The 27,873-nt window shown below is 48.9% G+C and overlaps 2 protein-coding genes across 2 annotated transcripts in view; one reads left to right on the top strand and one right to left on the bottom strand.

The window, feature by feature from the left end:
- Nucleotides 1-6,718, bottom strand: part of NCSTN (nicastrin) — a 13,184-nt gene extending 6,466 nt beyond the window's left edge. Inside the window, exons 1-8 of the mRNA XM_035567321.2 lie at nt 6,560-6,718; nt 5,787-5,891; nt 4,179-4,302; nt 3,552-3,670; nt 2,339-2,484; nt 2,002-2,152; nt 1,424-1,533; nt 437-589 (exon numbers count right to left, since the gene is read on the bottom strand). Coding sequence (XP_035423214.1) covers nt 437-589; nt 1,424-1,533; nt 2,002-2,152; nt 2,339-2,484; nt 3,552-3,670; nt 4,179-4,302; nt 5,787-5,891; nt 6,560-6,674 — 1,023 coding nt within the window. The 5' untranslated portion in view covers nt 6,675-6,718. The remainder of the gene's footprint in view (nt 1-436; nt 590-1,423; nt 1,534-2,001; nt 2,153-2,338; nt 2,485-3,551; nt 3,671-4,178; nt 4,303-5,786; nt 5,892-6,559) is intronic.
- Nucleotides 6,576-27,873, top strand: COPA (COPI coat complex subunit alpha). The gene is made up of 33 exons (XM_035567320.2): nt 6,576-6,878; nt 7,751-7,864; nt 8,299-8,372; nt 8,650-8,730; nt 9,017-9,093; nt 9,647-9,756; nt 13,815-13,924; nt 14,440-14,539; nt 15,110-15,245; nt 15,683-15,765; nt 15,872-16,022; nt 16,357-16,423; nt 16,530-16,605; nt 18,692-18,774; nt 19,750-19,889; nt 20,800-20,885; nt 21,327-21,465; nt 21,805-21,967; nt 22,073-22,219; nt 22,511-22,700; nt 22,813-22,908; nt 23,284-23,372; nt 23,607-23,730; nt 24,030-24,119; nt 24,205-24,314; nt 24,517-24,594; nt 24,798-24,866; nt 25,088-25,224; nt 25,799-25,985; nt 26,073-26,183; nt 26,402-26,563; nt 26,664-26,858; nt 27,167-27,873. The coding sequence occupies exons 1-33, from the start codon at nt 6,839-6,841 to the stop codon at nt 27,224-27,226; spliced, it is 3,675 nt and encodes a 1,224-aa protein (XP_035423213.1). The 5' UTR covers nt 6,576-6,838; the 3' UTR covers nt 27,227-27,873.

The raw sequence follows: 27,873 nt of genomic DNA, 5'->3' as shown, positions 1-27,873 counted from the left end.
GTGCTGGGCTCTCAGAAGTGAACTACATTTCGCTGCTGTCAACACATATATTTTTAATCTAGCTTTTTCTGGGCTTCATTTCAGGATTTAAAGCCTAGCCATTGCAATTCATCCTGAACGGGGCAGGGAGGCAGAGAACAGACAGACAGAGAGGAACACTGGGAAGAGACAGGAGGGAAAGCAAAGTTTGAGTTATTAGACCAGAATGAACGGTGGGGCAGAACATGGGCTGCCCCACTGGAAGCCCCATCTGCTGTCGTTATCCCAGTGCAATTAAGATCCTGTTCTCACTGGGGGAGCAGAGAGAACTATGGTGTGGGGATGCAGATAAACGACTGCACAAAGACTAGGAAAAAGTTCATTTGCAGGGAGCTGAGGGCTGGTTTGCTGTCTTGGAACAAGCCAAATGGTGGAGTGACGATGCTGCTGCTCTTACCCCTTGGAAGAAGGTGAACATTATATTTCTTTGTAGCAAATGAACATCTGACGCTTTATGAAGAGCTTCAGCAGCAGCCAAGTGGGTCACAAAAGAGGAGACGGCACTCTCTGCCCCGGGTGCAATGTTCCAGAAGAAGGAATGGCTGTCAATCTGTAAGCACGAACAGCAGGCATAAGAATTTTGCAAACAGACAGACGAATACTGCACTGGGAAAGCAAATCTGTCACCCCTCTCTTATCCCACTCACCCTACTGATAAGGGAAGAACCAAAGCACCCTGCCTAATGGAACTTCAAATACCAGATGAGTAATTTTTGCAGTCCTGAGGCCTCCGAGCACTGCCAACACCCCTCAGCCCTGACCTGAAAACTAACGCTATCAGGTGTGCTGCAGTTTCACTGTTAGCACCAACATGCAGCGTGTGCCTCCGTGCTGGTCACAAAATGGAGTTTTGAACTCGTATCTCTGGAGGGCGGAAAATGATTGTAAAACAGACTGCTAGACAGGGAAGTGAACTTCTTTCTCAGCTCTGACGTTGACTCACTGCTTGACACACACCAAAATCTCCATGTGATTCATTCGCTCCCATCGATATAGGCAAGCGAACCATGCTCTCTCTCCCTCTTCAACATGTTTCAAGCATGTGAAGTATTTTAGGAAAGCATGTCACACACCCTAATTATTTCTACTCGTCTGGTTCCATAAAGACTTCCCATCCCCGAGAAAAATGCTGAAAAAAGTCTCACGTAGTAATACAGACAGAAACAAAACCCACATGTCCTTTTCTTGAAACAATACGCAAACCCACCAACTAAAAGGCTCCTACCAGTAGAACCGCAATAGCCAGTCAAATCTAAAAGGTCTGGAACATGGGAAGAAATGAAAATATATAAGGGGAGTATATTCTCATTAGACTCAAAGCTCGTATCTTCCCAGAATCCTTCCAGCCACCCTCTCTGCAAAGCAATATTAAGGAGATACCTACTCGTGTAGCGACAATGATAACTTCCTGCTCGCGATCGACTTTTCCAGAGGAATTGATAGGTTGCAAGGTGCTCCACACATTGTAATCAAGAAGCGGATCACATACGGTCTCTAGGAAGCAGAAACAACATTGCTTGAGCTGAGATTACAGCAGAGATAAGTGAGAAGTGATCTTTCTGGTCGGCTGAAGCTCACCAGCGGTCCTATCACAAGGGCAAACTTGTGCCCAGCTGGGGGAAAGTCTTGGCTCCAGGGAAGTCACCGACAAAACATTCACCAGGAGCAGGATTTCCATTCAGGTACACACAGCCTAATGTAGTAGTAATATCAGAGCCATTCTCGATGATCTATGTAGCAGGTATTAGGCGTCTTTCTCAGCCAGCATCTCTACGTATTTTCCAAACCGATGGCAAACATACCCCCAAATTCCTTACCACTTGAATTGTTTATTTTGAAAAGGCTCAGCCGGGAAGCAAGCCTTTGAGGAAACTTTATAATCTTCTCTCTTTTGCAAAACTGTATTTCGCTAGGATTTTTACCACCAGACTTATCAAGACAAGGAGAGACGAATCTGCTCACCTGGGTTAATGCTGAACGTGTTTTGGATGGAGTTGCGTCTCATGCATGTAACAGTGCTGGTGACAGCATGCATGTGGGAAAAAAGCTGCATGGCACACAGAGGGTACTCAGGGCCAGATCCATCACGAGGGACATTATGGTCTTGATAACACTGGACAGAAATAAAAATTATCACAAAACTTAGCGTTTCTCTAATAGCGTGGTGTGCTGCCTATAAAATTGGACCATACGTTTTTCCTGTAGGTTTTGACATCTAAGCTGAGTTACCTCAACTTCTGCCCCCCTTCCTGAGCTGGGTGGCAGTTCCCCTCTCCCACTCGTTGAAGAAGTTAAGTACCTGCTTAATAACTTGAGTCTCGTTGGCATCTTCAAGCAGAAAAATCGGGAAGTCAAAATCCTCATATGAAAGCCCACTCCCCACAGGATTCCACACAGTCGTATTGCAGTGTGCATATTGAGGGCCGTAATCTTTGGAATAGACACCTGGAAACAGAAAGAAATGGGCAAATCTGAGCCTGTGAGAGGATAACAGCCTGCGGGAAAGGTAGGGCCTGCTGGGAGAATAGCAGCAGATACCGAATGAGCACCATTACGGGCTAGGGACACCAGCTGACAAAGCTTAGAGAGATGGAGCTGGTCACTGCATGCGGCAGAGTGGCAGAGACCGAGCGCCGTGCCGCGCAGGGAGAATAAGAAGCGTGCGTGCTCAAAGCCATCACATGCCAGGCGGCTGGCAGGAGCACTCGGCGAGCATTTATCACATGCTGAGAGAGCGGAGGAGGCACACAGAGCAACATTACACTTCAAAAGGAGGAACACACAAACCAGCGTTTTCTGAGCCCATCACGTGCTGGAAGTACCCCTAAGGCATCCATAACGTGCCAATTGTTTTAACACCTAGATCCTGCGCAAACGACACGAAGGCAGAGAGACAACAAATGCCAGCACACCACTCGTATCTCAGGAGTTTACGCGGCACCCTTCACGGCCGAGAAGGAAGTTTTGTGCAAACCACAGAAGGTAGCTTCTCCCCACAAACTGAAAGATAGCAAACTCGCTGCATGAAATAAACAGCGAAATGAAAACCTAACTGAAACCTCCCGGCGAATTCAGGGAGGCAGAATGGAATGAAAAAAGTAACTGGCCCAAAAAGAGAGGTTAACACATGCTCCACGCAATCTACAGAAATGGAAGCTTTAATGAGCAGGCGGGGAAAAAGGACAAGTTTCACGCCTGAAAGAAAAAGATGTTGCAGCAAACCTTGGCCAGGCTTACCACTTCAGTGACTTAACACTGTTTTAGCCAGCTTATCCAACAGTCTTCCCCCAAACATCAGTCCCAGCCCTTGCTCAGAACTGATGAGATTCCAGATCAGACCAGTTACTTCAAAAGGAATTATCGAGCACGTTAGCTCGGGCACAATTTTGACACGAAAGCGAAGCTACAATTTCATGTGGCCTTGACAGTTCTTGCTTTGACCTTACAACGGAAAGGAACTCCTCCTCCTCCTCCTCCTCCCAGCAAGAAAAAAAGACTTCACATTTCCTTACCAAACCCGTCATTGGGGCACTTCAAACCAGGAGAGAACCCCTGGGGAGGGTTAGGTTTGGCAATGGACACGGCAAGGCCTGACACTCGGGAGGTTCCCTTCAGCTGCATCAGTACCTTCCTGGAGCAGAGAAAGGAATGAAACTGTGAATTCGCTAACGAAGGGTTACAGTCCAAGAAATGCCATTGCTGACATACGACACAAGCACGTGGTTACGCTTATGATCAGAATAATCAACGCGTTCCTTCCTGCTCGTCTCCTCTGAAGCACATAAAATGGCGACAAACAGAACATTTCAACCCCTTCTTTCCTGCTCTGCCCAGGAGACGCGACAAACGTTAGCCGCCTTGTTTAACGAACTTCAGGCACAGCTACAGCAATGAACGTGGCGTAAGAAAATGCACAGTGCAGAGCTCTAACAACAACCAAACTATCTATTTATGAAGAAATAATTCCAGGCAGTAAAACGCAGCCAAAACGTACACCGTCCACCCTCACTGTGCTTTGGAGCAGCGCAGTCAGGGCTGATTTTGCCATCTCTCACTTGAAAAAATCAGACTGCTCGTCCCCAAATTAGGGCCCCCCATCGGTCTTGTGGGCACGCCTGGGGAAGATAAGAAGTGCTGACCTGTTGAAAAGGTTCCCGTCCAGCAATATCATGTAGGGTGGGTGGGGGCCATCAGCAAGAACCCAGTTGAGGTCCTCCTCCTTCTCAACCACGTGGATCACTCCCGTGTCCCCGCTGATGGAGGCTGCAGAAAGAGAAAGCGCCCTTGGTGTCTCACCGTGATCCCTTCGCACCCCAACAACCCCAAACCGGGAGGGCTGCATGGCTAAGAGAGCTTTCAGGAGAGGACGGGAGGAAGCAATGTGGTAAAGTGGCACCGTTTCGCTGGAATAGGACGGAAAAAGGAACGGCTTTTAGAAGAAGAAGAAAAAAAAAAAAAGTGAACAGCACAGTTCAAAAAGTAACAGAAATAAGCACCCAAGCCTTGAAAGCATCTTTTGTTTAAGCCCCCTAAAGCACCGAAGGAACTTCAGCTATCTAAGCGTTACAAGTCTCCTGTGACTGGAGGAAATTAGGCGTGACCCGGGAGGAAACTGAGGCCCAGGGACAGAAAATCGTGCAGAGAAGACAGGACCCGAGTTGAGGACCACAGCCACAGAAGCACCTTCGTGCTGACCATCATCGAAGGTTGCAAATTCCGAAACGGAGAGCTCAGAGGCAGCTCAGCGTGAGGCCCAGAGGAGCACGAGGTGACAGAGGCAAAAGATCAGGGCAGCGCAGGGGACCGGCAGCCGAGCAGGTCCGCCTGCTTGTCATTTCACCCCATCCCAAGAAAACGAAGCCCTTTCCTAAGTCTCTACCGACAAAAACAACCCCCACAGCTCGGAAAAGCAGCCGTCGTTACTCACTGCCCAGGGCTGGGACAGCAGGATCGCGTGCTGGTGTCTGCACTACCGCCAGGCTCACGTCAGAGGGCAGAAGAGCCGGGGAGCCCGCACCCCGCGGTGTTATCGGGCGGACTGAGCGCAGCTGTGCTGTGCTGCCCTGCCGTGGCAGCCGCCGCAACCTCTGCCGCAGGGAGCGGCTCGCTAAGGAAGCGAAATTCAAGCGCAAATTAACAAATCCCTGACTCAGGGCTTGCCCTTTCCGCAAGGGAAACAGCTGCTCTTCTCCAGCAAGGAGCGCCGGTCGAATTGGGCTCCCTTACCTTCCTCCTCGTTCCCAGCAGCCCTACCTCCTCCTCCTGCACCTTCACGGCACAAAAACCATACAAAGGCAACACGCGTTGCACAAGCAGCTAAACCGAACCCTCCGGGCCCTTCGTACGCCGCTTCGTTGGTTCTTCACTCCCTGCCTGTTTCTCTAGGAGCCTGTGAATTCGGCAGGGCTCACGGCTTTGCCTCCTACCCGGGGCGCTGGCTGGGCAAGGACCAGCCTGCGTGGTGAACTGGCTTTGTCCCGCACGCGACCAGCTGCACGTGCTGAAAACGTCGCTCTCTGCCTAGCCACGGGTTTTCGGGGCCTAGGAAACGCAGACCTTCTAAGGTCTCTACCCCTCAATTTGGCCGAAACAGGTTCAGCGTTACCGGAGTGGGACTGGAAAAGCCAGCAAGCAGCGCTAGGAAGGCGGACGGTGCTGAACTAGGCAGGCCAGCAGCGCTGTACCCCGTCCCTCGGGGCACGGCCCCCCCCCGCCCCCCCCAGGAGCAGCTCCGGGGCTCTACTCACACTGGCAGCCGATCTGGTGGGTGGCGTTCAGGAGGCGAACGCACGGCGCCGTCTTGTTCAGGGGGATGTAGATCTTCCTCTCCACGGAGTTCCCCTGGCAGGAGCCTGGGGGAGAAGGCGGAGCCCAGCCTCAGAGAGGGGCAAACCGGGGGCTCCCCGCACCTCCAGGTGCTCCCCCCAGCTAAAAGGGGGGCGGGGGGGGGGAGATCAACCCCTGCCCAGCTTGGAGGGAACGGCCGGGGGCTCCCAGGGCCCCATCTCCTCGGGGGAGGACCCCAGATCCTGGGGGAGGGGGGGGAACCCCAGATCCCTGGGGGGGGGGGGGCGAACCCCAGACCCCTGGAGGGGGGGGGGGGGGAACCCCAGATCCCTGGGGGGGGGGGAACCCCAGATCCCTGGGGGGGGGAGGGGGGAACCCCAGATCCCTGGGGGGGGGGAGGGGGGAACCCCAGATCCCTGGGGGGGAACCCCAGATCCCTGGAGGAGGGGGGGAACCCCAGATCCCTGGGGGGGGGGGGGGGGGGGAACCCCAGATCCCAGGGAGGGAGGGGGACACGACCGAGGGGGGGACCCCCAGCTCCCGGGGGAGGGAACGGGAGGACGGACGGGACCCCACATCCCGGACGGGGAGACACGGGGGGGGTCCCCAGATCCCCGGGGGGGGGGGGGGGAGGAGGGAGCGGGAACCCCAGAGCCCTTTGGGGGAGGGGGGACCCCAGATCCGGGGGGGGGGGAAGCCAGCCCGGCCCAACCCTTCTCCCCAGCAAGCTCACCCGCCGCCAGCACGGCGAGGAGCAGCCCCCGCAGCGGCCCGCACCAGGCCGGGAGCCGAGGGCTCCCCGCAGCGGCCGCCATCCCCCGCCTGCCCCGAGCCCTCCCCGCCGCCATCTTCCCGGCTCTTCCGCTTCCTGCGGCGCGGCCGGAAGCCGCTCTGTGCCGCCGGGAGGACCGCGTCTCGCTGGTCAGGGAGGCGGAAGCGGAAGGCGAGGCCGCTTCCGGGACGCCGACGTGGAGGGGTCGGGGCGGCGGAGGCGGCCGGCGGTGGGGGCGCGATGCTGACCAAGTTCGAGACCAAATCGGCCCGGGTGAAAGGTAGCGGGGGGGAGGGGGGGGGAGGAGAAGGGTCTGGGCCGCGGGGGGGGGCTCAGGGGAAACAAGAGGGGGTCTGGGAGTCGTGGGCCTGGGCCGCGGGGGGAGCCCCGGGGGTCCTGAGGGGGGCTCCGGAGGGGTCCTGAGGGGACTCCTGGGGGTCCGGGGGGGGGCTCCGGGGGGGTCCTGAGGGGTCCTGGGCGTGCTCCTGAGGGGGGCTCCGGGGGGGTCCTGAGGGGACTCCTGGGGGTCCGGGGGGGGGCTCCGGGGGGGTCCTGAGGGGTCCTGGGCGTGCTCCTGAGGGGGGCTCCGGGGGGGTCCTGAGGGGGGCTCCGGGGGGGTCCTGAGGGGGGCTCCGGGGGGGTCCTGAGGGGACTCCTGGGGCTCCGGAGGGGTCCTGAGGGGACTCCTGGGGGTCCGGGGGGGGGCTCCGGGGGGGTCCTGAGGGGTCCTGGGCGTGCTCCTGAGGGGGGCTCTGGAGGGGTCCTGAGGGGACTCCTGGGGGTCCGGGGGGGGGCTCCGGGGGGGTCCTGAGGGGTCCTGGGCGTGCTCCTGAGGGGGGCTCCGGGGGGGTCCTGAGGGGGGCTCCGGGGGGGTCCTGAGGGGGCTCCGGGGGGGTCCTGAGGGGGCTCCGGAGGGGTCCTGAGGGGACTCCTGGGGCTCCGGTGGGGTCCTGAGGGGTCCTGGGGGTGCTCCTGAGGGGGGCTCCGGGGGGAGGGTCCTGAGGGGAGCCCCTAGGGATTCTCGTTTCCTTCGGGGGCTCCTGAGGGGGCTCCTGGGAGGTCCGGGAGGGGTCCTGAGGGGGGTTCCTGGGGCTCCGCTTGGTGCTCTGTCACGGCCTGGCCCCTTCATCCCCCGTCTCCTTGCCTCGGCAGGGCTCAGCTTCCACCCGAAGCGGCCCTGGATCCTCACCAGCCTGCACAACGGCGTCATCCAGCTGTGGGACTATCGGATGTGCACCCTCATCGACAAGTTCGACGAGCACGACGGTCAGCGGGGGGGGCGAAGGGGGGGGGGGGGGCGGCGTGCGGGGCAGGAGCAGGGCTGAGCGGCTCTGTGGGGCTGCAGGCGGTGGGTGTTGCACCCCGCCGTTCGTAGCGGCCAGCTCGGCGCTTTCTGAGCACTGCTTCCCCGCAAATGAAGTGGGGCAGTATTCGTTTCTGGTGGAAAAATAGATTTGTAGGTACAAGTACAAAGGGTTTGGGTGCTTTGCGACGTTTTTCTGCAAGCGTGCCGATGAAAAGGAAGGTGTTTGGGAGTGGGATATCGTCCTCTAACACTGCTTCTTGTTGCTTTGAACCTTTTGACTTATCTGCAGTAAAAAATGCAATGGGGAGCGCGAAATGCCCTCTTTATGGGATGTAAGGGACTGTTCCAGCTGTCAGTCGTCCTGCCTCGTCCAACCTTCTCTTCCTTTTCGTAGGACCCGTTCGAGGGATTGATTTCCACAAACAGCAGCCTCTGTTTGTTTCTGGAGGCGATGACTATAAAATAAAGGTAACCTTTTACTCCTTTTTACAGTTTTTCTCTAAAAGGCATTGCCCGGGGATGGAATTTTTCAGGAATTCTGATTCTGCTGTTTCAGAGGAATTAGTGGTAATCGCAGCAAGTTGAAGCCTTTTTATGGCTTGCATTAGAAATATCTTAAACTGGAAGAGGAAGAGGCTTGTAGGTGAACGAAGAGACTGAAATCTTTAGCCTATTGTGAAAAAGCACAATAAAATCTAGCTGGCTGGGGCACGTACCCTCATTGTGCTGCTTTTGTGTTGCTCAGGTGTGGAATTACAAACTGCGCCGCTGCCTTTTCACTCTGCTCGGACACCTGGATTACATCCGCACCACCTTCTTCCACCACGTAAGCTCCTCTAGTACTTACCCCGGTGCGTGCCTGTGTTCCTCCTGCGCGAGTGGAAATCTCTTTTGCTTCCTTGGATGGGAATCTTTGCTAAGGAGGCTCTGCTGAAGGAAAAAGTACAGGCGTGGTCCTTTTTAGAGGTGTAAGAGGCATAAATTCTGCCTCCTAGATCTTAAGTGAAATAAAATAAAAGAGGGTAATTTTGGGCGGCAACTGAAAAACGCTGGAGGGAGGGAATGTGGGGGGGGGGTATGATTTCACGTGCAAACTACTTTGTCTTTTTTAGGAATATCCGTGGATTTTGAGTGCTTCTGATGATCAGACCATTCGGGTTTGGAACTGGCAGTCCAGAACTTGCGTCTGGTAAAATCAGTGGATGCTTTAAAAATAACTGTAGGGCTTGGGTGCGAGCTATCCTCATTTGTTGTTTTCGAGTGGGAGGTGATATTGATATTTCAAACCGAGCATAGTTGAAGGAACAGAACTGACAAAAAAAAAAAAAAAAAAAACAGATCAGTAACGAAGATTTCTGTCAGTTGTGACTTTTGCTCACTTACATTGATGCTACTAAACACGTTTGTAAATTCCTGTGGTGTTTGGTTGAAAATTTTTCGAAGTTAAAATAAGATGCAGCGGTGTTGATACCTGTGAAGTTACTGATATCAGTGAGCCAGCCCCTGAATGTTCTCACTGAGAACAGCTGTGTTGGGTAGCTGTGATAATTCTTGAAGAATTCTTCAAGAAGAATTCAATTCTTCAAGAAGAATTCTTGAATTCTTGTATTTCCCTTCCAAGTATTATCAACCATATTCCTCTTTGTCCCTTCTGAGACTGAGCTTATTGCTGTTGGTGCAAGTCAGAGTGCGTGCTAATATATCTGATGTTTAAATGGCGTTTTCTGTCCTTTTTGTTGTAGCGTGCTGACAGGACACAACCACTATGTGATGTGTGCCCAGTTTCACCCCTCTGAGGACCTGGTAGTGTCAGCCAGCTTGGATCAGACTGTGCGCGTTTGGGATATTTCTGGTGAGCTGCCCAGATCAAGGGGGTGTCCGGTGGCAAAGCCCACTTCAAAACTGCAATTGCTGAAAGCCAAACGAGGCAGGAAAAAAGTTGGTTCCGATCTGAGAGCAGGAAGAGTAGCCTGTCAGCTCTAGGAGCCTCAGGAAGAGTGTTAAACGTTTGGCAGGGATCTAGTCCCCTCATTTTTCAAGAAGCTGTAGGTTGTTGGCTGAAGGGGACTTCTGGGGCTCATCTAGTCCAACTTTATGCTTGAAGCAGCCTTCTGCAACAGTAGATGTGAGCCGTAGGTTTGTGCAGCCCAAAAAACTCGTTAAGAGTTTGATTTTTATAGCCAACATAGGCGACAAGTATTGCTGTCAGAATGGGCACGGCGCTGTCGGCTGATCAGCGTTGCCAATGTGCAAGGCTTGTAGGAAAAACTCTAAAAAAAAAATTCTGGGTCACCTTGATCCCTTTCAAAATCTCTTGGAGGCAGCAGCAAGTCATTTGTTCCGAGATAAAGATAAGAAGGCCTCTCTACTCATTGCACAATGGGCAGGGGATCTTTTTGGTGGCTTAATTGTGGCTGGTGACAGGACGATAACATTGGGAATTTCTTCGTCGTCCAGTCTGCTTGTCTTTCATGAGGCAAGGCGTGGCCTGGAGATCAGAGCGGGAGTTGCGAGTCAAAAGTCCAAAGTCCTTTGCTGATGTCTGAGCTGTTTCTTAGGTTATACCTAAGGCCACGAGGTGATTCAGTGGAATCGCATAGGATCCATAAATGAAGAGCTGAAAGCCAAGAAAATAGGTGGAGAAGGGGCTGGTGGGAGGCAGTACTGGTGGTGGTACAACTTAAACTATTCTGGAGAGAGACCGAGGCCCTTCATCCGATCTGCCGCTCTCGCCATTGCAGTTTTGGTTGGGCATGCTGCGTTATTTGTAGTACACGCTCAGACATGGCCAGCTGTGTCAACAGTAGGGGCTGGGGACAGGATATCCTGGTTATTTAAAACCTGTCCCCCTCTCCGTACTGCCAGCACGGGGAGTTTAACAGCTATTCTGCTAGGAAGCTTTGCTGCTGCATTCTCCCACAGACGCTCGCTCTCAGCAGAGTTCCAGCTGCCAAATTGGTTTGGAGATGGTACAGGGCTTTTTATTTATTTTTTTTTTCCCTCAGCTGATATGTGATGAGGGGTTTTAGAGACATGCTGAATTATTGACTCAGCTGTCGCTCCAGTCAGACACGACACTGCCGGAATATTAGTGTGTGGAGAAAAACACGGGTAGATGTTAAACAGATTGAAAATAGTATTTTTTTTTTTTTTTTTCCCCTCCCCCCCAAAAGTTTTTCCCCCAAATGGCTTCCGTCCTCAGCAGGACTCTGTTCTGGCTCTAGCAGCCTGCTGGAAATGGTTATTTCCACATTTTGTCTGATTCCTCTTATCCACATAATCCTGATCAGAGAGAGCATCATGTGATGTTGAGCTTTAACTCCATTTCTGAGTGCTGCTTTTAACTTGCAGCTTCTGCTGACATCAGTGGGATTATTTTTCATCAGGCTTTGGGGTTTTTAGTACTGGATCTTTGATGCCCCCAGTTAAATGAATTTAAAGGTCGTATTCCAAATTCTCCCTCCCAAAACTCAGCTTTGTTGGCAGCTGTGGCAGAGTGTGAGGGATGAGGAGCATGACCCAGAGCAGACCAGGGTGAAGACTGCCTTGTAGTTCTGAACTGCCACAAATTTCCTGTTCTTTGGTTTGAAACCTGCTGATAAAGGATCTTCAGCGTAAAACAAATAAGCTGGAGGTTGAAGGGTCTATTTCCTGCTAATCTGCTGAGAGAGAGTGTGAATGCAGTCGGAATAAGCTTGTTTATATATTAAAATGCATGAACGTTTGTGTTGTACTGTTCACCTGTGCTGTGGAACGAAGTCCTTGCTCATGTGGCTGATATTAACCTACAAAATCTACAAAATAATCTTCTGTTTTTCTCTTGTTTCTTTTCAAGTATTAACCAGTGAGGAGGGTGCTGGTGGTCTTGCTCTGATCAGAGTGCTTTGTGTCTGCGCTTTAACACCCGCCACACACCAACTCCCGTTTAACCTTCCTCTTGGTTGGCAAATAACTGGCAAAAAATGCCCTTGTTCTGTCAGGACTCTGTTTAGCTGATCTGGGTGACGTGCTTAAGTGAGGATCACCTGAGGGTTTGGGCTGGTGCTGCTGAGACGCCCTGGGACTGGGAGGATCTCGGCTGAAAGTCCCCACGTGGCACCCGTAGACCTGGGCTGCCTCTCCTTGAGCACCACCGTATGTGCACGTGTGGTGACGGCTGGCAAAACCTTTGGTACAACTTCAGCCCCCACTTCACTTCTCTGCTCGTCCACTGAATGCGGGTGGGTTGGAGGGGCCAGAATGAACCGAAGCCCAGCAAGGGCGTAGTCAGTACCCAAGAGCCCTCTTTAGTTTCCGCCTTGGGTAGGTTACTGACCTCAGGTACGGGGCCTGAATTGCGAGGAAGATGATAGAAGAAAAGAATTTGTAACGGACCGTGTATCTGTAGGTCAGTGCTGTCTCTAACACATCAGCCAGGTGTTCCAGAAAATGGGTGCCAGGAGTGTCCTGATGCTTCACTGCTCTCTTTCTCCTTCTCTCCTAACTTACAACGTGTCATTCACCGGCAGTATGTTGCCCCTTTTCCTCTGGTTGTTCTAATACCTGCTCTTCCGAGCGCTTGTGTGCATGTCCATCTGAGTCTGCTCTTCAGGTTTTTTTTGCTCTTCTGAAACAGCTGTCCCTAGAGTGCCTAATATCTGCCTTTCTGCTGCAAGTCCCCTCTCTGTCCCTGCTCCCTCCCCAGAGCAACACAGGAAGCTGCTATGTTCTGTGAGTGTTCTGCCTTTCCTTAGATTTGTGCAGTTACGCCAGAAATTTTCCACTTGTGTTCCAGTCCTGTTTCACTGGCTTGTCAAAGGCTCAAGTATCTTCTCTTCCGAAAATCCTACGTTTCTTCACTCGCCTTCTCTGGGTTATATATGTTTTATTCCTCCTTTCTGGGGTGGTTTGTGCCAGCTTTGTAGAAGTTTCCACTCAGCCGTTCAAGTTCGTCATCGTTACTTGGACCATCTGTGTGTGCACCTCACTCAGTGTGCTGAGCGTTTGTGCTTTGCTCTGAGGCGCTGCTTGTCACGGTCATTTCATCAGCCTAACTTCGCAGAAGGGTTTGTTGAGATGTTGAGCTGCTGATCTATGAGGAGCGTGGGAATCAGAATTGCAACTAGAAAATATTTTTTGCCTTCTGTATCGTTTATTCTCTTCTTGTACTTCCCTCTCTGTTGGTCTCCATAGAAGTGCAGTTCTGCATTTATCCTAGACAGATTTTTCTTGCTCTATAAACTCCATGATAGCTTTCTTGGGCCAAGTACTTTTGAATCTAAAAGGGTATTTTCTAAGTTTTGTTTTAGTGTTTTATGTAGTCTTTCCCTGTGCACTGTCAGATGAGAGGCTCTTTTCATTTCTTTCCATACTGTGTTATGTTGCGTTTTAATGAGGAATGGCTTGAAGTACGTCTGTTTTAATTTGGAAAACTTAGTGTTCTTCAGAATCAGGAACAGGCTTTTTTTTCCTATAGTTTTAGCTCCCCAAAATATCCTGTGCCCAGGCAGATTGATGACCTCAGGATTATGGATTTGGGCAGAGTGGCATGGTTGAAAAGTCCCCTGAAAACCTGCAAGCTCAATTCAGTGAAGGAGGAATGAGAGGAAGAGAAATCAGAATGCCTCAGCCCTTTGCTGAAGTGCCACTGTCTGTGTCCCAGTGAGCTGAGGTGATCCTTTCAGTGGTGTACTGCAGTGCAGACTTTTCTTTTTGGTATGTCTAATCTTAGCTTGTGCTTTTGGAGGAAGTGGAAGGGAGTCCCGGATATTTCTCCCCCTCTTCCACTCCTTCAAGTTCTCACTTTCCACCTGAAGATGTATATAAACAACGTGGGAGAGCACTCAACTTGTTTCTGGATAAGGAATGTTGCCTTAATTATATAATTTCTGCTTCCTCCACCCTGTTCCTCCTTCCCCTTTGTTCTGCAAGGCCTAAGGAAGAAGAACCTGTCCCCTGGAGCTGTGGAGTCGGATGTCAGGGGAATAACAGGGGTGGATTTGTTTGGGACAACAGATGCAGTTGTGAAGCACGTTCTTGAGGTACGGTGTCAGTGTGTGCGCTCTACAACCTTTTCAAATTTGTTTAGTGAAATCCTTGTGACCCAAATGACTCTCTGAAAGGCCAGAAAAATAGCAGAGGGAAAAGAGTTAAAATACCAGCCTCGGCTCAGTGGAGTAACGTGCTCCAAGAATTCTGTAAATTGAAATCTGGAGATGTTTGCACTGAAACCTAACGAGTACCGTTCTCTCTGTATGGCTAAAAGCTCCATTAAATAGCGGACATTATTGCCTAGTGTTACTGGAAGCAGCATTCTGTAATGGCTTGTTAAAGCTGGGAAGTGGTGCTGCTCTGCTGGTGAAGGATGGTATCTGCAAAGCTCGTTACTGTGGGCAAAGTCTGTCTAAGCGTTTGGTATGAGCAGCGTGGCATACAAAAAATAGCGAGAGCTGCATCTTGGCAAGCCTGTCTGCAGTCTTGTCACTTTGTTTTTCCTTTGCTCGTTACGTTCAGTCGCTAACCTGCTTCAAGTGACTGTTTTCTTTTTGCCTTGTAGGGCCACGATCGTGGAGTGAACTGGGCTGCCTTCCATCCCACAATGCCGCTTATTGTGTCAGGAGCTGATGATCGACAAGTGAAGATCTGGCGGATGAATGGTAAGTGGATTCTCCAGGGGGAACCCCTGGGGAGAAGGGTGTTAAGAACTGAAGTTTGTTTGAACGTTTGTAGGCTGAACCTGAAAGTAATTTACATTTTGCAAGCATGTATGTAGGATGCAATGGTAAATAATCCCAAACAGCGTTGGCTTTTGCAGACTGAAGGGGGCTCAGTCCCTGAGCAAACACTTCTAGCTGCTTTTGATTTGCATGCACTGCTGAGCAGAGGTTTGTAGGAACAGAAAAGATTGCCTCTAAAGTTTTTTTGAATATGTGCCAATGGAATAAGAAAGGGAGATGATTCTAGAATGAGAAGCACTTCACCAGGAATGGATGCCCTTTTGCCAGCTCAGTCCGGCTAAGCTATATAAAATTCTTTGCACCTTTTTGGAAATCTGGTTTACCTGTTTCTCAGGCAAGCTGTGCTAGCAGTTAAACGTCACAAAAATAAATTGCGGGGAATGGTTTAGTAATAGCCCACTTCATTAAGGTGTTTGCTGCGTTTTCTCCTGTGGAATAACTTAACCTGTTCAAGCATTAGTTTCCTCTTTCTTTTCCGCTTCTGGTTAGAATCCAAGGCCTGGGAGGTTGACACTTGCCGAGGACATTACAACAATGTCTCGTGTGCTGTCTTCCACCCCCGGCAGGAACTGATCCTCAGCAATTCAGAAGACAAAAGCATCCGTGTCTGGGATATGTCGAAACGGTTAGTTCATGTCAGGCATCTGCCTCAACCTTATTGTGGAAGTTTTACACATGTGAGAGGCCTACAGTTATTCTTAGAGAAACTGAAGACCAGAACTCCTTAAAGCTTTAGTTTTAGCATTTGATAATTACTGAGAAAGAAATGTTTTTCATATTTGCTGTCCCTTTGAGATGCGTGTTATGGGCAAGGCTTATAATTGTCTGAAAGGAGGTGGAAGAAGACTGACTTGTCTAGTGATGTTGCTGCTGCAAATATTTTAAATGAGAATGTATTATTTGGCAGAAGGTTATGAATACAGTGTTTTGAACTCTGTCTGGACTCCCCATGCTGAATGCCAGCGATTAGTCTGAAGTTTGGGATCTTTATTTGGGGACCTGGAGCATACGGCAGAGTTTCCATTTTGTTTATACTCCTTATTTCTTATGTTGCATGTTTAGCACGGGTGTTCAGACCTTTCGCCGTGATCACGATCGCTTTTGGGTATTGGCAGCTCATCCCAACCTCAACCTCTTTGCTGCAGGTAAAAAACAAAACAAAAGCATTGAAGGTCTTGGTCTTGGCATCTCCATAATGAGAAAACCCACAGGATTTAATTCGCGTTTGAATTCTTGCATGCCTTTTCCCAGGCCATGACGGTGGCATGATTGTGTTCAAATTGGAGCGTGAGCGGCCTGCTTATGCTGTGCATGGGAACATGCTGTATTATGTGAAGGACCGTTTCCTCCGCCAGCTTGATTTTAACAGTTCCAAAGATGTTGCTGTCATGCAGCTGCGAAGGTAAGAGATGAGTGCTTAGCATATTATGAAAGGCGTTGCTAGTATCTTTAATCCCTTGTTAGTTCCTCACTTACAGATAGGTCAGATTGTCACATTCTGCATAGATACAACTTTTTTTTGTAACTGGCTGTAAGTTTGCAGTAATTCAGACTGAAATGCCAGCTGTCATTTGTAAAATGCTGGTGTTCTTACAGCGTTTCCAGGTGGTTCAGGAAATTCATCAAAACAGCTTTTTTGGCACTCTGTTTATTAAAAAAAAAAAAAAAATGAAGATGAGTGTTAGAAATAATCTTGTTTCACCTGTAACTTTCTTTTATTTATGACTTCTGTTCAGTGGATCCAAGTTCCCTGTGTTCAACATGTCGTACAACCCAGCTGAGAACGCTGTCCTTCTCTGCACAGTAAGTCAAGTTTTGCTATGTAACGTGCTAAAGAACTTTTCATGAGGCTGTGAATGGCAGTTCTCTGAAATCCTACCCTGGAAATTTTCCCCCCATCTTTGTGCAGAGAGCCAGCAACTTGGAGAACAGTACTTATGATCTGTACACCATTCCCAAGGATGCAGATTCCCAAAATCCGGATGGTAGGCACTTTCTTATTTCACACTATTCCTGTGAGCGTTTAGTGTTGTATAGCTGTCTCCTCCTCCTCTTCTCTCCAACTATGTGTGTTATATATAAAAAAGCTTCATTTTTGTAAGCCTCTCATTGGATTTTTTTCTTCATGTTTCCCAATGTCCCTGCAGCACACATCATTTGGCAGGCTTCCTGCTTACTATATCACACGACACTGACTTGAAAAATTCATGTTCATCCCAAACTTTTACTGCTACAAATATATATTTTATAATTTTGTTATTAGTAACTTTCCATTTTCCCTTTCGACGCAGCAGGCAGCATTCCTGGCTTGTCAACAGAGATGGATTTTAACCAGATATATTTTGTTCGAAGAGGTTTTATACTCTGAAAAGTGGCTGTAAAAGTGACAGTGCCAGGGTGCCAGTGTTCATTCTTCCTCTCGGCAAATTCCGGATCAGTTTTATGCAATTTACAAGTCAAAACATGATTTAGGAAAAGAAAAAAATTCTTTCTCCTAACTGTGAATTCCATTTGGGATCTGAAACTCCAGCTGGTTTCTCCTGCCTCTGTCGTCATGGCAGTAAAGATTTCGAAATGAGTGGGAGTGATGAATGTGTTAGACTGGAATCCAGCTCACTTGTTCTCACATCTATTGATTTCTGCAGATCTAATGAAGGGAAGGTTTCTTTGCTCAGTACAGTCAGGCAGGTATATTTGGAGAGACAGAGAAAGGGAGCTTTCTGGTAACTTTATATAGGTGAAATGCTACTGAGGGTATTATAAATAGTTAGTTTTGATTGAGTCATTCAAAGCTGACTTGTCTGGGGACACCTGGCTTGTCACCCTTTTAGAGAGGAAAGGGTTTATTCCAGAAGAGGTTTCCTCCTCTTCTGGAGGAGGAGGTGTCGAGGCCTCATGAAAACCTAAGCACCTTTAATGCATTTTCAAGAACAGCATTGTAATTCTACTAGCTGATAAATATTTTCTTTAACAAACTGCCGTGTATGCAGAATTCTCGTGATTTCCCTTGTCTGTAATGTAGATGTTTAACATGTGCACTGGATTTCTCATCCTCGTGCCCTTCAGTTTATTTACCTGACCTACAAGGGAATCTAAACTTCCTTATCACCGTTTAATCATCTTTTGGGTAAAATACTTCAGCCTTTTTCTGAATGAGGTACAGCCAGTGTTTAAGATCTAAAGCCAGTAAAAATGCTGCGTTGTGGCAATTCAGAAAAACAGGGTGAAGTTGCCATCAGAAAACCCTAAGCAGAGCTGGAAATAGAATTTAGACCAGTCTTTCTTGCGTAGGGTAGTAACTGAGGGCTGAGGCAGTCAGGTTTAAGTCATTTGTTCGGCTGTGGATCTGCCACAAACAGTACTGTGCTTGGTGAAATAGTCCCCAGTCTGGTGGGTGGGTCTGCAAAAACATTCGTGTTGAGCAGCAGGAGGACCAGAGAGAGGGGGGATTGCGAACTAAAGAAGGAGAAATTTTGTTTTACCAAAGCAGTAGCAACTCTCTCGCCTCGCTTGTTTGTTCCCTTCTCCTGTTTCAAAACCTTCTCTGCATCTGAAAAATCCTGCAGCGTGGTTCTTTATGTGTGTCTGACGTGCAGAGCGCTGTGTTTGTATTAGCATTTTAAAACTGAGAGAACAGCTGCGTGCTGCGGAGAGTGCAGCCTTTCTCCTCCAGCTCGTTATGTCAGTTTGCAGGGGGGAGAGGGAGGGGGGCTTACATTGAAGCCGGGACCCTCGCTGCTCGGTTTGTTTGGCCAGCAAGGCTCTGCTCGTTAGCTTGACAGACTGTGCTGTCGCCCAGGATGGCCCTGCTTCAGCGCCAAGCAGTGGCGTTGGCGGTACAGACAGCCACTTGTCTTGTGCCTTGGCTGGAGAGAAGGGCTGGCGCTGGCCACGCTGCGATCTGAAAGGACATTGGGGGAGGAAATGAGTCTTGCGAATAGCCTCAGGTTAAACATGAATTAGTAGGAAGCAGCTACAACAGCCAAGATGGGATCAAACAAGACTGACTAATGTGTTGCCATAAGAGCCTGCCAGAGGTTTTATTCACTGCCTGCGTCTTTCTCTCCCTAGCCCCTGAAGGGAAACGTTCCTCCGGGCTAACAGCTGTGTGGGTAGCTCGTAACCGCTTTGCAGTCCTGGATCGAATGCATTCGGTAAGGGGACAGGCTTAATAGGGTCATCTTTTTAACGGGGTATATTGTCATTTGGAAACGTGCAAATGGAATAGTGGGAGATTGGGTTAACAGAATTATTGGAGATCCACATAGACTGGCAAGGCATTCTCAATAGAAAGTGAGCTGCAGATAACACATGAAGAAATATAATACAATAAAAATGTAGTGAGTTGAAAGTATTATTTAACTTATGGTAAACGCTGGCTCAGTTGCTGGAAGCCTGCTACTGCAGGTGGGTTCAGAAATGACAGCTGACCGGAACAGGACTGTGAAGCCACCCAGGTTGCTTTCATAGCATGCAAGTAATGAGGAAATGCTGAAAAAGCAGGTTAGTTTTTTATAAAGGTCTTTGATCTCACTTGTGGAGTGAAATAGGAGAAAGAAGGGGGAAAGAAAGTCATGGAAAGTTCTCCCCACTCCAGTTTACTTGGTGGAAAGGGAAAGAAAAGTCTTACTCTTTGCCCAATGCAGAATATTTATCTATTCATTTTGTATCTGATTCAGTATTTTTTTTGCCTAGTATATTACAGTTTCTTGTACCTGTTTTGTTACTCCTCCCTGCCTTCCCCTTCTCTCCTTGCAGTTCTCCCCTTTCAACTTCCTCATCTCCTTTATTTACCCTGTGTCTGCCCACCCTCCTTCCCTTCATATTTACTTTGTTCATATACTCAGTGCAGGGAGAGCTTGAAAATTATACCAGCTAGCTGACAACGACAGCAGTGGGGCTAAAGGGAAAGCTCGCACTCTTATGTCTGCGCCCTGGTAAACTTAAGTTGTTGGGTTTTCCAGAAGGATAATGTCTGATCCTGTCTTGTGAAAGGCTTTGTATTTAGCTTGGGCTCTTGAGGTTCAGCTATACAAAAATTCTGAGCTAAAACGATCCTAAATTTCTTTGTATATTCTATCTGACTGCCCTGTGTTGCTGTGTTTTGTTTTCCTCTCATCAAATGGCAGATCCTAATCAAAAACTTGAAGAATGAGATCACGAAGAAGGTGCAGGTGCCGAACTGTGATGAGATTTTCTATGCTGGCACAGGGAACCTGTTACTGAGAGATGCAGACTCCATCACCCTCTTTGACGTGCAGCAGAAGCGGTAAGATCCAGTCTGCTGGGGGAAGTTTTAATATTGCAATCCTGTTGGCGTGTGCCCTCTAGGGACAAGTAATAGCTATTAATGCACTCCAGAATTCAGCATCAGCTGCAGGCTGCGTCAGACTGATCCAAACCACGGCTAACAACTGTTAGGGAGAGCAGAATGTAAACACAGCCAAGGTGCAGTTTATGCTGCAGGCATTGTGCCATTGATCATAGGGAGATGTGTGCCATATCCTTATAAATTCTGTGACTACAGAATCGGGTACTATAAAAGTGGAAAGAAATCAAAAACCCCATACTCAGTCAAGCTAAGCTTGCCTGATGCCTTGTCCCTTAGGTTTTATATCTGTTCAAAATGCTTTTAAAGTGGAGCATGATAGCAAGTTTGTACTGGTTATGTGTTGGCTAGCCACTAAGAAACAGACAAGTAGCTGGTGCTTTTGGCCATCATTGTCAGTTTGAGAAGGTTCTGGATTAGCAGCAGATAAATGCGGTGTGTCTTGATCGCTTATGTCCCAGAATTTGCTTTGAGTTTCATTTCCTTATTTCTGTGTCTTTGTCTTTCTAGTATTGTTGGGAAAGTTAAGGATAAATTTATTAAAGCAAATGTTACTTGTAAATACCGTATTTCCTTTGTTCTGTTAAAACCATCCTTAATCATCTCCGTATTTTTCAAGTCAGTTGTCACCTCAAATGTGTTTATTGCACAGGCATGGAGAAAGCTTTGTTTTGTTGATGTAGAGACACCCTGAATTTTGTTGCGTGATTTTGTAGCTTCAGAATTGCATAAAGAGGATTCAGAGCATCCGCAAATTGGGCTCAGCGTATTGGAGACTGGTAGCTGATTATAGAGCTTGCTGTGGAGGCATATTGTTCAACTCTCTAACGTCAGTGCTGTCCTTTTCCAGGACTCTGGCCTCGGTGAAGATCTCCAAGGTGAAATACGTCATCTGGTCGGCTGACATGTCCCACGTAGCTCTGCTGGCCAAGCATGGTAAGCAGGGGAGGCTGCAGTGTTTCACCTGGATTCCAGTGAATGCTAGGTCCCTCCTTGGCTGGGAGCGTGTTCCATGTTTTCACGATCTGCTAGAGTAACTGCTCAGTGCTGTGTCTAGTGGTGAAGGTACAGCTGCAGATGGATTCAGTGTGAGCCCTGCTGCTTTTTCTCTTCAGTAAAGCCTTTTTGCAAGCTTATAGAACAGATGATTTGCTATATTCCTCAAAAAGGATCAGCTATTCTGTCTTTCTTTAAAAAAAAAAAAAAAAAAAAAGGGCAGATGGTGACAATTTTGTTGTGGTTACTATCATCTCCGTGATGTCCAAATCTGAATATAGTCCCTATTTCTGGGACTGTGGAAGAGAAAAGCTCTAAGTCAGAGTCAGAAATTTAAAAGTAGAGTTACCTGATCCTCCTCCTTTCTGCTTTTGTCTCCAGCCATCATGATCTGCAACAGAAAGCTGGAATCCCTGTGTAACATCCACGAAAACATTCGTGTCAAGAGCGGTGCCTGGGATGAAAGCGGTGTGTTCATCTATACCACCAGCAACCACATCAAATATGCTGTCACCACAGGGTAAGTCTGAGAGTCGAACAGAGTCCTTGAACTGGCTGGCCTTGTGCAGACTACCAGTGTTTTTATTTTGTGTTTGTTTGGCAGATGCCAAAGTTAGTGCTGGTGCAACTCCACTTTTACAGTACGGATGTACCCCAAGGCAGTTAGAGCTAAATAGATGCACTTGGCTCATGTTTGGTTGCTTACCCTATGCACTGGTGTTTTATTGCTGGGTTGGGTGGCTGCTCTATTCGTCTGACTGGCGCTTGCAGGCTAAAATAGCATAGTGAGCCGCCTCTGAGGTAGGGGATGTGGCCATATAGAAATGTTGGTGTGCACGTGTGCTGTGTGTTGGCATAGGGATCATGGAATCATCCGCACCCTGGACCTTCCTATCTATGTTACCCGTGTGAAGGGGAACAACGTGTACTGCCTGGACAGAGAATGCCGCCCCAGGGTCCTCACCATTGATCCCACAGAGTTCAAATTCAAGCTGGCATTGATTAACAGAAAGTACGATGAGGTGAGGCATGAGAAACTCTGCGCTATTTCTTGGTCATGGCCTGAGGGTTCAGGAACATGCCTTGCAAGTGACGTCAGCTTCACTGCCTGGGCCTTTTCTTTGCAGGTACTGCACATGGTGAGGAATGCTAAGCTTGTGGGCCAGTCCATCATCGCCTACCTGCAGAAAAAAGGCTACCCTGAGGTGGCCCTGCACTTTGTCAAAGATGAGAAGACCCGCTTCAGCCTGGCACTGGAGTGTGGCAACATTGAGGTGAGGTGGCAGATGGTGCCGTGAGAAGGGCATGTCTTTTGGGTCGTCACTTTGGGGATGATAGCTGCCCTACTAAGGTGCAGGCCCTCATGTGGAGGCATGATTTAGTGCGGTGAACTTTGTAATCTCCAGCTTTTCGTAAGGGGCATTATCAACAGAAGCCTGTAGAGAAACCTGCTTCTGCAAACCCTCATAGTATTTTTGGTGGGGCAGAGAATCAAGCTCAAGTCTTGTGTGTTGAGCAGTTTTTTTTCAGATTTGACCTTGTAACCGCATCAATTGTCTTGTTAGATTGCTCTGGAAGCAGCCAAGGCTCTGGATGACAAGAATTGCTGGGAGAAACTGGGAGAAGTGGCATTACTGCAGGGAAATCACCAGATTGTGGAGATGTGCTACCAGCGCACCAAGAACTTTGATAGGCTCTCCTTTCTGTACCTTATCACTGGCAATCTGGAGAAGCTTCGGAAGATGATGAAGATAGGTGAGTGCAGGAGAATGAATTAAGAGGTGCTGAGCTCCCAGAGAGAATGAGCAGCATCCCAGAGAAGGCCAAGAACAGCAGAGCTATCATGACTTTTTTTGTTTCTGTCTAGCCGAGATCCGTAAGGATATGAGTGGCCACTACCAGAACGCCTTATATCTAGGAGATGTGGCAGAGAGAGTGAGGATCCTGAAGAACTGTGGGCAAAGTGAGTAGTGTCAGTCTAATGTGTTTCTCTGGGCTGAGGAGCAGCTGGAGAGGTTTTGGGGGTGAACAGTAATTTCTGGAGAGAGATGAGCATAATCTCTTACAGAGAAACTGAATTGGATGGACAGAGAAAGTAACCCAAGAGCCGCAATACAATCCAGGAGATGTGAAACCACCTTGGAGCATATTCAGGTGGTCAGTCGTTGCCTGCTCACACTAGTCCTAAATCCAGTGGTGCCCCTAGAAGTGTAATTGTACACCTTAGTATGCTGCTAATCTTTCCTTTTGACAGTGCGGCCATGCTTGTTGGTATGAGAGGTTTTCTTTCTCCGGAATACAAAGAACACACACTCATGTTTGTTATACTTAATTTCAGAGTCCCTGGCCTATCTCACGGCTGCAACTCATGGTCTGGATGAGGAAGCTGAAAACCTGAAGGAAACCTTTGATCCTGAAAAGGAGACGGTTAGTGACTAATGCTTCGTAACAAGAACCCTAGAGTTTTGGGAAGAAGATGGCGGTGGGACATGGTGTTAGTGTGACTGGCATGACAGCTCCTTTCTGAGAGGGAGACACCATATTCCTTTTCTGTCAGTACTTAACAAAACCTTGAGACTGTGTTGCATGGAGGTGGGTAGGTCAAAGAACTGGGATTTTCCTTATACGGCCTTCAGCTGTTTTTTGCTCCTTTCTGCTCAGATTCCAGACATTGATCCCAATGCAAAACTGCTGCAGCCTCCTGCTCCTGTCATGCCTCTGGATACCAACTGGCCATTGCTGACTGTTTCCAAGGGGTTCTTTGAAGGAACAATTGCTAGCAAAGGTATTGCTTTATACTTCGAAGGTCGTGTTAAATTGGGATATGCAGAACAGAGATGTTTGTTCCCATGGCTCCTGGTCTGTTGCTGTTAAACCCCAGATTTGCTGTGTGTTACTAGTAGAGGCTGGACTGCAGCTTGGTATTTACACCATCCTCGGCAAATCTTCTAAAAATCTTTGTTCTTTTAACACAAGATAGGGTTTGGCAATTGGAGGGGAGAATGCTGGCCTAACTTAATTCTTTTCTTAACACCTGGCCAACTCAGAGATGAGTAAACGAGTAATCCTGTCCTTCTTTTTTAGGCAAAGGTGGTGCCTTAGCTGCTGACATTGATATTGACAATGTTGGCACTGAAGGCTGGGGAGAAGATGCAGAATTGCAGCTGGACGAAGGTAGGTAAATTAAAGAGTGTTTCTTACAGAAGTGAAAATGTGTCTGTGTAGGAGCTCTTAACTGTTTTTCCCCCTCCCCATGCAGATGGCTTTGTGGATGCTGGAGAAGGCTTTGGAGAGGAAGGTCTAGGTAAAGGACAGGAAGAAGGAGGTGGATGGGAAGTTGAAGAAGATTTGGATCTTCCCCCTGAACTGGTAAGGGGCTGTTGAGACGATGATGCTTTTGGGAGGCTTCTCACTTAGCCCAGTTGTAGTTACTTAGGAAAGCAATGACAAGTCATGGTGGGGTGGGGAGGGGGGAAAAGCATTATGGGCTTCATCAGAGGCTTGGCTACCTCTGATTTCATCTGGGTGCTGGAAACTTGCACGCTAATTGCTGCTCTGTGTGTTCCCCCAGGATGTTCCTGCTGGTCCAGCAGGAGGAGCAGAGGATGGATTCTTTGTGCCACCCACCAAGGGCACGAGCCCAGCTCAGGTAACAGCACACATCTTTGATTTTTGAGAACCTTTCTGCTTTCTTTCTGCTTTGGTGCTTTTTTCAGGTTTAGACCTTACTAACATTTCATCTGTGAGCACAACACAGGAACTTGTTAAGGGGAACGGGGGGTGATGAGGGTAAGATCAGAAAAATGTGTGCGTATGCACAACTCCTCTTGTATGTTTTTTCCCATCTTGTAGGTGTGGTGTAACAATTCACAGCTTCCTGTTGACCACATTCTGGCAGGCTCCTTTGAGACAGCAATGAGAGTAAGTTACACTTGGAGTTCCTGGGGAAAAAAATGCCCTTTTTCCCATATATTTTTATTTCCGATCCAGTCTGAAGCTTTGTTTTGTGTTCTACTGTGAATCATTTTATGCGTTGTTTTCTCTGGATGTAAAGTAAGAAGTTCGGTGAGCCTGAGTGATGACTGTGCCTTCTGTATGGCCTTGGACAGCTTTTACTCAGCACATCAATGTATTCTTTCCAGCTCCTCCATGACCAGGTAGGAGTAACAAACTTTGGACCCTACAAGCAGCTGTTCCTGCAGACCTATGCCCGTGGCCGTACGACCTACCAAGCCCTGCCATGTCTCCCTACCATGTATGGATACCCACATCGCAACTGGTAAGCAACTGGGTTAGTTCCTCTTCTGTGCTTTTTTCCTGGTGCCGTATACCTCCCTGAGTCTTTCACTCTCTGTTCTGAAGGGACGAGCCTTCCTGTTTGCTGGACGTTAATAGGAAGCGTGTTCCATCTTTAGTGGGATTTTTCTGCTGGTGGTTAGATGTTAAGATGTTGAAGAGCTATTTTTATTTTTTTATTTTTTGGTGAAAACAGAGTGAGGCAGTCGGGATGTTGTCTTTTCTATCACTGATGCTCTGCCTCTGACAAAGCTAGGCTAAAGCTTGGGTTGTCTAGAGAAACACAGATGTGTATTTTTAGTGGTGGCTGGAAACTGCTGTAGAAAAATGAGCCAGATTTTTCTAGTGTGTTAATGCAAAGAGAGCTGGGCATTGAATGTGACAACTAATGGAAGCACAGGTGTCTTTTATGCTAAGCTAATGGCCAAGAAAAACAGCATGGCCCTGGGTCAAAATGTTCCTGGTATTTGCAGCTGAGCTGACTGTGTAATGCAGGTGTGTTCTTGGTGGCCCCTGTATTAGTCCTGCTTGTACCCCCATCCCCTCTCTGCCCCCAGGAAAGAAGCTGGCTTGAAGAATGCTCTCCCTGCTGTGGGACTGAAGCTTAATGACCTGATCCAGCGCTTGCAGCTGTGCTACCAGCTCACTACAGCTGGCAAGTTTGAGGAGGCCGTGGAGAAGTTCCGCTCCATCTTGCTCAGTGTGCCCTTGCTGGTGGTAGACAACAAGCAGGAGATTGCTGAGGTGAGGGGCAGATCTCTTCTGTCCGTATTGTCTGCATGCCCCTGGGGCAGGAGGCCAAATGCTTGACTCTGTCTTCCTCTCCCAAAGGCCCAGCAGCTGATAGCCATTTGTCGGGAGTATATCGTAGGACTCTCAATGGAGATCGAGCGGAAGAAGCTGCCCAAGGAGACCCTGGAGCACCAGAAGCGAATCTGTGAGGTACAATAACTGAATTTCCTCGCTGGGTGCCTGGGAGAAGCCTTTGGGTTTAAAAAAGCATCAGGAATCCTGAATTTTATTTCCTGCCTTCAAAGCAGATGTGGCAGTGATTACCTGGGAGGGGTCGGTGTGTTTCTTGGAGCATTTTCAGGGCATCCAGTTTCTCACGTCCTTGGTAATGATTGCATCCCCGCTTTTCCTCCTTGTCCCCGCTGCAGATGGCTGCCTATTTCACCCACTCCAACCTGCAGCCTGTCCACATGATCTTGGTACTGCGCACTGCACTTAACCTCTTCTTCAAACTCAAAAACTTCAAGACAGCTGCTACTTTTGCTCGTCGGCTACTAGAGCTGGGTCCGAAGCCTGAGGTGGCCCAGCAGGTATGTCTGTGAGGTGCACTGCCAGAAATATTTGCTGTGGCAGACCCTATTTGGACTGCTTCCTAGCTGCACCTCTGGTTGATGTGGTTGCTTTTTGCAGACCCGCAAGATCTTGTCAGCGTGTGAGAAGAATCCCACTGACACCTACCAGCTTAACTACGACATGCACAACCCCTTTGACATCTGTGCCACCTCTTACCGACCCATCTATCGTGGCAAGCCCGTGGAGAAGTGTCCACTTAGTGGAGCCTGCTACTGCCCTGAGTTCCAGGGGCAGATCTGCCGTGTCACAACAGTAAGGGAGTCTCTGTTGCAATCCAGTCTGTGATGTTTTCTGCTAGAATGGATTCCAGCAGCTTCCCCCTTGTGCCCCCTAACTTGAGTCAGCATGGGTTTTGGGTCAGTGGCAGGGAACTTGGCATTTGGGGTGGAGCAGTTTGGGAATTGTGAAATACAGTGTAGCTTAAAAGTCCCCTTCAGGGACTGACATTGCAGCGATTGGCAATGTGTGTTCTTCAGAACCATCTAGGCTCTCAACACAACATACAGGGTCAGGCTGTTTTGTTACTTTTGAACATTAATTATCTCCGTTTTATCCTTCAGGTGACAGAGATCGGCAAGGATGTCATTGGGCTGCGGATCAGCCCACTCCAGTTCCGCTAAGGCACGTGCCCATCCCAGGGAGGTGTGGGATCAGAGAGAAATGGTCCCGTTTCACAGCACAGTGTGGAAACTTTCACCTCCCACCATTCCAGCTTCTAGTTGTCTCTTCACCGTAGCTATGCCTGTGCTGTGTCATAACTGCTCTTCCCCACCCAGGAATGCTGTAGCGAGACTCTCTGCTGCTTCTAAGTAGGGATCCTGTTTCTAACTTGGGATCCTGTTTTCACATCTGATCTAGCTGATGTGATGTTTTGTGTACCATTGCTTCCAGGCATTTTTTATCTAGAGGATAAAGTGTGGTTCTTGCTGAGACCTGGGTATAGTACAGTGCGCTCAATAGAAACTGCTCAAGAGGCAAGGGCTGCCTCTCGCGTCCTTTAGTGTTGGGCTCCTAAAAGAAGCGCTCAAAGATCCTGCTGCAACCTGGGCAGCAGGAGGAGTCAAGCCTGGGTCTCAAAAGAGGGTGGCACTGTCTGGAACCGGTACCGAGGCAGGGCCTGTCCCTGCTCAGGGCAGCACTGCTGCCCTCAGAAGTGGCTGGAGAGCAGCTAGGCAACCAAGTGCTAGTGTTGACTGTTTTGTTGTCCTAGTAGCATTTCTCAACATGATCTGCCTCTTACATGAATAAAGTAAATTGACTGTCTAGA

The sequence above is a fragment of the Cygnus atratus genome, chromosome 28 (genome assembly GCF_013377495.2).
Source record: "Cygnus atratus isolate AKBS03 ecotype Queensland, Australia chromosome 28, CAtr_DNAZoo_HiC_assembly, whole genome shotgun sequence".
In the NCBI taxonomy this organism is placed as follows: Eukaryota; Metazoa; Chordata; class Aves; order Anseriformes; family Anatidae; genus Cygnus; species Cygnus atratus.
The sequence above is the reverse complement of the archived record's forward strand: the minus strand, read 5'-3'. Positions and strand labels throughout refer to the sequence as shown.